The 7,264-nt window shown below is 40.3% G+C and overlaps 1 protein-coding gene and 1 pseudogene across 1 annotated transcript; both read left to right on the top strand.

Moving 5' to 3' along the window:
• Nucleotides 1-391: 391 nt before the first annotated feature.
• LOC102870076 lies at nt 392-859 on the top strand (annotated as a pseudogene).
• Nucleotides 860-1,358: 499 nt separating this feature from the next.
• Nucleotides 1,359-5,752, top strand: ZNF75A (zinc finger protein 75a). Its single transcript, XM_006897481.1, has 6 exons — nt 1,359-1,392; nt 1,716-2,006; nt 3,008-3,099; nt 3,429-3,555; nt 4,803-4,913; nt 5,064-5,752. The coding sequence occupies exons 1-6, from the start codon at nt 1,359-1,361 to the stop codon at nt 5,741-5,743; spliced, it is 1,335 nt and encodes a 444-aa protein (XP_006897543.1). The 3' UTR covers nt 5,744-5,752.
• Nucleotides 5,753-7,264: the final 1,512 nt, after the last annotated feature.

Genomic DNA, 7,264 nt, shown 5'->3' with positions numbered 1-7,264 from the left:
CATGCTTGGGAGGGTGGAGGGACAGCGCAGGAGAGGAAGACCCTCTATGAGGTGGATTGATTCAGTGACTGGGATAATTGGGATGAGAGTGTCAGAGCCGGTGCGATTGGCACAGGACAGAGCGGAGTTTAGGGGTGTTGTACATAGGGTCGCTATGAGTCGCAGGCGACTCGACGGCACGTAACAACAACAATGAGTGTGCAGCCAAGAGGCAGAGGTTCAATCTCAACAGTTGCTCCATGTTTTTTGGGTGGAGGGGAAGTTCAGTGTTACTCTGTTATTGGCATTTCTCTGTTCTTTATTCCCTCAGGAAGAAGATAGTGGTTTTGTACCAGATCAGACAGGTCGTGGCACCAGCAGCACAGACGAGCAAAACCATTCTTAGAGCAGAATGATGTCAGTAGAGCTGAAAGTGGCCGCACACTTGGACCCTCAGATCAAGGCTCTATGGGAGACAAAAGGACCTGTGACTGAAAGCTCTAGTCACAGTAAGAAATCTGTCCCACAAATGGACTGTCCTAGTTCTGAAAACTTACGTAGAGACTTCCGCAACTTCCACTATCTTGAAACGTCTGGACCCATCGAGGCTGTGAGGCAACTTCAGGAATTATGTCATCGGTGGCTGAAACCAGAGATCCACTCAAAAGAACAGATCTTGGAATTGCTGGTGCTTGAGCAGTTCTTGACCATTCTGCCCAGAGAGACTCAGACCCAGATTCAGAAGCACTATCCACAGAGCATTAACGAAGCTGTCACATTAGTACAACACTTGCAGAGAGACTCTGGTCATACAAGGAATGGGGTGAGAAGAAAGATTTCTTTTATCTACAATGCAGTGGGATAAAAGTGGATCTCTTGAGGGGAAGGCTTAGTTTTTAGTTGCCATAGTCTATTCCAACTCATAGCAGCAAATGTGATAACAGCAAACACTGCACAGTCAAGTACCATCTTCACAAGTCCCTTCTTGTCCTTGAACTCTGGTTGCAAGCCATGGTGTCAATTCTTAGCACTTAGAGAAGCACTTCCTTTCTTGCCATCTCTAGGGCCAGGGTAAATTGAGAGTCATGATCCAAATACGGTTTAACTAAAGAGACAAAACTGGAGTGCTTATAAGCAAAAATGGAAAGGCTTGATGTGCAGAGCCAAAAGAGGAGGGGTGGTACTTAGAGGCCAGCAGAGAGCAAATATTGGGAAAAAAAGAAAATGTAGAAAGGAGAGCTTTTAGAAAGAAGAAACTCTCACCATCTTAGCAGAAAAATGCTGTTGCAGAATTGTACCCTCTCTAACAGACAAGAGGCTCCACTACCCTTCTGTAATGGTTAGTCCTAATAAGTAGGGACTGAGTAGACTTTGGGCTGATGTGTGGTGTCATTTGCACCAGATTATTTGGAGGTAAATTGGAAATGCACTCTTCCATTCTAATTTCCATTTCCCTATGAAAAAAATATTTTTATTACACTTCTTACCTAGCCCTGCATTTTGAAAGCAAAAAGTAGATTAGGGTAAATAATGAAAGCAGAGACCCAAATCAGGACCAGAAGCCAGCCAGGCAGCATGAGAAGAACTAACTTGCTTATTGGCTTGTAACCTGAGTTGGGCTGGGTCCAGCTATGTTTTAGGTTGTTAGTAGTCAAGACTTTTAAAAAAATTTTCTATTTTGTGTGCAATTCATTGGGAAAAATAGGTTGTTTTTTTACATCTTTTCACTAATGTAGTCAGTGTCTCAGACTTCTCAGGGCTGGGACTCTACGCTTTCTGCTCCTTTCATCACCACCTTCAAACTGAAAGTAAGTTCTGTGGTAACAAGGTTGGGGATTATTTCCAGGTTATATTCTCAGAGGTGAAAAAGGAGGCAGTGATCTTGGCAGAAACAGCAGAGGCCAAACCAAAGCCAGCAAAAGTCCAACCAGGCCGGGCTCAGGATGAAGAATTTTGGAATACATGCCAGAGTCAAGAACAGACAAGCAGGAATACTACCAAAGAAAGTGAGAGGGTATACAGAAAAGGTAAGGAGCTTCACAATCATTTCCTTTTGGGAACAGTGATAGTAATTTGTGTAACTAGCTGGGTCCAGGTCTGTGGAACTGCAAAAACAGCCATGGTTGTGACTGGTGTCTTTCCCTGGTGATAGAATAGGCCATCTCTGGGTTCAGATAGTGTTAGTCTAGAGTATAGAAATGTTCATACCACAGAAACCAGGTTATTATGCTAGAAACTTTCTTCCTTAGTGAAGTAAGAGAAGTATGGGGAAGAAGAAAATGGAGCAGGGTCAATTTGTATTCCTGAGATACAGGGAAAATTAGCAGGAGGAGTTTCCCACTGCCATCTCAAAGGCATGCAATTCAAATCCAACAGCTGCTCCTCCAAAGAAAGATGGACAGTTTTCTCCTGTACAGTTTATATTTTCTGAAAACCCAGTAGAGGGTCAGCTAGGAGGCAATTTGGAGGCCTTGAATATTTCATTTTCAAACACCATGAAGTCCAGGTTAGCTTAGAGAATCATTTTCTTCCTCATGAATACTGAGAAAAAGTCAACTAGGAAATAGTTGTGTAGTAGGTGGACTTTGTCTTGTGTTTCACAGATACACCCTTCTTTTTACAAATTGAATGTGGTAACACTGTTGAGCAAGTATATTGACCCCATTTTCCCATTAGTATGTGCTCATTTGATACTTCTCTCACATTTTGGTAATTCTTGCATTATTTCATAATCTGTTGCACACTTAACAGACTACAGTAGAGTGTAAGCATATCTTGGATATGTACTGGGAAGTAAGAAAATGCAGTTGGCTTCCTTTATTGCAATATTGTCTTGAACAGGCCCATAATTCCTCCACAGAATACCTGTATAAACTGTATTTGGTTCTTATTCACATCTCGTATTTACAGGTTAAACAACTTTGTATGACTCATGCTTGAATTAGAATTGACTGTATTTTAAAAATGAGCTCAGGACATCTGTAAACAGAAGGAGGATAAATACCCTGTGATTCTTTTCTACCCACAGCTCTGCCTGCACCACAGATTTTTGCTCCTTTTGAGCAGATAAATGCTTCAGACTGGACAGTGGCACCTAAGCCCATCTTGGCCGAGTCCCAGGTGAGGTGTACTTTCCAGATGTTTAGGGCTGCCTGAGCATGACTTTGTGACTTTCTCTGCTGCCTATTGACCCCAGGTTTTTACAGATGCCCAGAGACTGTTAGCCCCAGGTGTTCTCTCTTGGACAACCTGGCTTAAGCCAGTGGCAACTGGGCATCTCCCAAGCTGTTAGCTGATTCCTTGGATTTTTCATTTCTGCTCTCTTTCTTTTTAAAAATTGTGTACTCTTAATTCCTTCAGTGTCTGGCCTACTTTGCAGTTCAGAGACCACATGGTATGGCTGCTTCTGTAGTGCCAGCTACTGAGCTGAGGCCCATTCTCTTCATTAGAGCTTGTTGGCATTTGAAGAGGTGGCCATATATTTTTCTCAGGAAGAATGGGAGTTATTGGAACCCACTCAGAAGTCCCTCTACCATGATGTAATGCAGGAAAACTATGAGACTGTCATCTCTCTAGGTAAAGATTCTCCCTTTACTTTGTGTAGAAGTTGTGTAACTTAGTATGAATGTACTCCTATGAGAAAATCCCTCTGTTCAAATTGCTGGTTGGTTCTCACCTAGATGATGTAAAGAAGAAAGGTTATATCCCCATCACCTGGAAAGGTTTTTTTTTTCTCCCAAATATGTCAATTTCTTAACATAGAGAAATTTTTATTTACTCTGCCTTCTCCAATTAGTTCTTTCCACATTTCAGTAAAGTGTTCATTGTTCATGCAGTTGCTCAGGCATGAAGCTTACAATCCTTTACAATTTTCCCATGAAATGCAAACATACTCTGCATACAGACATATCTCATTTTCCTCTATTCTTCACATACTAGTCTAAGCCACTTTTATCTCTAACCAAGTCAATCTTAACAGCTCACTAAAGGTGTTCCCTGCCTATCCTTGCCCTACACAATCTATTTTTATACAGTGGCTAAAGCAATCTTTAAACAAAGTTTACCAGCTCATGACATTTTCCTGCTCCAAACCCCTGCAGTCATACTCAGTGGAAATGCCCAAATTCTTTACTTTGATACCTGGGACTCTTCCTTATCTTAACTGTACACATTTCTCTCCTTATCTTTTGAGACTGTCACCTTTCCTTAGTCTTCTGTAGCCACACTGACCTTATTTTAATTCATTGAGCTCACCATACTTCCTGTCTTCCTCTATTGGCATCCTTTCTTACCACATGTAGAATTCACTCCTTTTGGGACAGAACCTATGAGTTATAGGAGTAACGGAAACTTGGTCACCCTGTGTTCATATATCAAATAAAAATTAATTGCTACAGGAGACAGTTAAAACATATATATGATACCCAACTACTAACCTTTAGATCAACTCCACAAGACTTGGTCTCATACAACAAGAATCCTCCTAAAGACTGAATAAGACCAGGTTGGATTCTCTGCAGCCTCTGGCCTTTAACTTCACCTTGATGGAACAATTATTTTGGGTGGTAGAAAGAGCAGTGTGTACTAAATTACCTTTCCATTTCCTTTTAATCTATCCACTCAGTTTATTACTTAGTCCTTGCTTTGGATATCTGCCCATAAATGAAGTAGGGTATAAACAAGATAATAGATTTAAGATTCTGTGTACTTAACCTAAATTTGGAGTAACAAACTGCATGTAAAAGAGTGCTTTTTTATTAATTAGAATTGGGGAGATTACTGATAAATTACCAGTTTATGACCTTAGTTTTTCTTTTTCACAGCATTATTTGTGCTCCCTAAACCTAAGGTTATCTCCTGTCTAGAGCAAGGGGAGGAGCCATGGATCCAAGGCCTTGAGGAGTTCAAGAAAAATCATGTAGAGCCTCCTACAGGTAAGTGTACACCATGGAAAAGGGAAATTTACTTTGATAGAAACATTTATAGAGGCTTAACATTTTAAGATTCTACTTAGTTTTTTCCTTGTGTTTCCCCCCCCCCCCATGCTTTTTCTTACCCTAGGTTAATTATGTTTATTTTAACAGAGTTGAAGCTCAAAAATGACACTGGAAGTCATCAGCCTGGACCGATTCCTGCCTTAGAAATAGAAAGTACACGAGATATCATTTCAAAAAAGTCCAGAGTAAAAGTTGTCCAAAAAACAAAAGGCAAAGAAAATCAAGATGAGATGCACAGAGTGGAGAAACGACGTCGAGATTTTCCAGAGAAGAAAAGGAAAAAACTTTCTTCCTGGAAGCAAGAGTTGCTGAAACTCATGGTTCTTCACAAGAAAGCCCATGCAGGAGAAAGGCCTTTTAAATGTCAGGAATGTGGGAAAAGCTTCAGAGTTAGCTCTGATCTTATCAAACACCAGCGAATTCACACTGAAGAAAAACCCTATAAATGTCAACAATGTGATAAGAGATTCAGATGGAGTTCAGACCTTAATAAGCACTTAACAACACACCAAGGCATAAAACCATACAAATGCTCCTGGTGTGGGAAAAGCTTCAGTCAAAACACAAATCTACACACACACCAAAGAACCCACACAGGAGAGAAACCCTTTGCCTGTCATGAATGTGGAAAAAAATTCAGTCAGAATTCCCACCTTATAAAACACCGAAGAACCCACACAGGTGAGCAGCCTTTTTCCTGTAGCACATGCAAGAGAAACTTTAGCAGGCGATCAAGCCTTCTTAGACACCAGAAACTCCACAAGTGAACAGAAACTGTCTGATAACCAGTGATAAAATGTTACCATCATTGGAAAATAATTGGGGTAGGAACATCAAGACAGAAAAGTATCTAACCTGGCTTTGCAAGAAAGGACAGTGATGTATTGCTTTTACTTTTGACAGGGAGTTCCTCTTAAAGGTATTTTAAAAATAATCTGATTGACATTGTATCTGACAGAATAATAACTTTAATTTCAAATAGTCGATACAATCATGACTCAGCCTTTTGTGATTACAGAGGTAAATAGTAGTTTTGCATTAATCTCCCCCACCACTCTTGTACATATATGATACCAACATGTGCCATGGTCTTCCCCCCAAAAAGCAATAATATTTCTGTTTAATTACATACTGTTGCCTTCAGGGTTGCAGGTTTAACACTTGATAAATCATCTCTTAGGACAGAAATATATTCTAATGTAGTCTTCTAAGATCCAAATTGAAGGTTTTTTTATCTTTGGAACCTGTTCACAAAATTGGACATTATTTTAAGTTTCTACTTGAATTTTGTAGCAACATTAGCCTTTGAGTTTCTACTGTATTTATATCATACTTACTTCACCAGCAGGGAATGTACCAGATGAACTAATAATGCACTAACTCAGGTCTCGCTGTTGGTGGGGAGCATCTTCAGTGAGATCTTACGGATAAACGGGTTGAACTGCTTGCCATGGAGTATATACTAGGTCTAAAGGATTTGATTTTTTTTTACTTAAAAAAACTAGACTATTACCTTACCTCATAATGTCAGTAGGACAAAACAGCCATAAGTATTAAGCACTTGCCCCAAGGCTTGAAAGAAAATTTAAAGATCAAATTCCTGCTCAGTTTCTTTTTGTTGTTTGCTTTTGAATTTGACTTGTGGGGAGCTTTGGTGGTAAGAAGCTACACTGCAATCCCAAAGGCACTCAGTTGGAATCCACCAGCTGCTCCACATAAGAAAAATGGCAGTCTCTTACACTATTAACTGCCTCTCAAAACCTGCTGAAGGGTCAGCTATGGGTCAGCTCTGTTGATGGAATAATTTTGTATATGTGAACTGGTTTGTGAATCTGATGACCTTATAGGTAAGGCAGGCAATTCACATCCACTGCCTGCTCCATTTATAGCCTCTGAAAACCCACTAGTGCTAGCTATGAATCACTTAAACAAGTTGACAGCATGTAATGTAAGAACTGGAGGTTGGGACTTGTACTGCAGCACACAGACCATTCCTGAAGTTCATGTGCTGTGCTGACATGGGGAATCCTGTCAGCAGAAGACAAAGCATCCCTAAAAGGAAAGATTGAAGAACTTATGGCTGAGTGTTGGACAGTAATAGATCAGTCTATATCCCATTTCTGTGTAGTTTGCTTACATTATGGGATGAATATTGTCACTTAAAATGTATTGTGATTCTTAATTAAGTATACCTGTGATAGCACGCTGGTGGCAAAGTTATTCAGCTGCTAAAACAAAACCATTTTAATCAGTCAGCTGCTCTGAGAAAAGTGGCAATCACTGACTCA

This window comes from Elephantulus edwardii, unplaced genomic scaffold, assembly GCF_000299155.1.
Source record: "Elephantulus edwardii isolate Elephantulus edwardi_28Jun2011 unplaced genomic scaffold, EleEdw1.0 scaffold00209, whole genome shotgun sequence".
Taxonomy (NCBI): Eukaryota; Metazoa; Chordata; class Mammalia; order Macroscelidea; family Macroscelididae; genus Elephantulus; species Elephantulus edwardii.
Note: the sequence above shows the minus strand (reverse complement) of the source record. Positions and strands in the feature narration are given on the sequence as shown.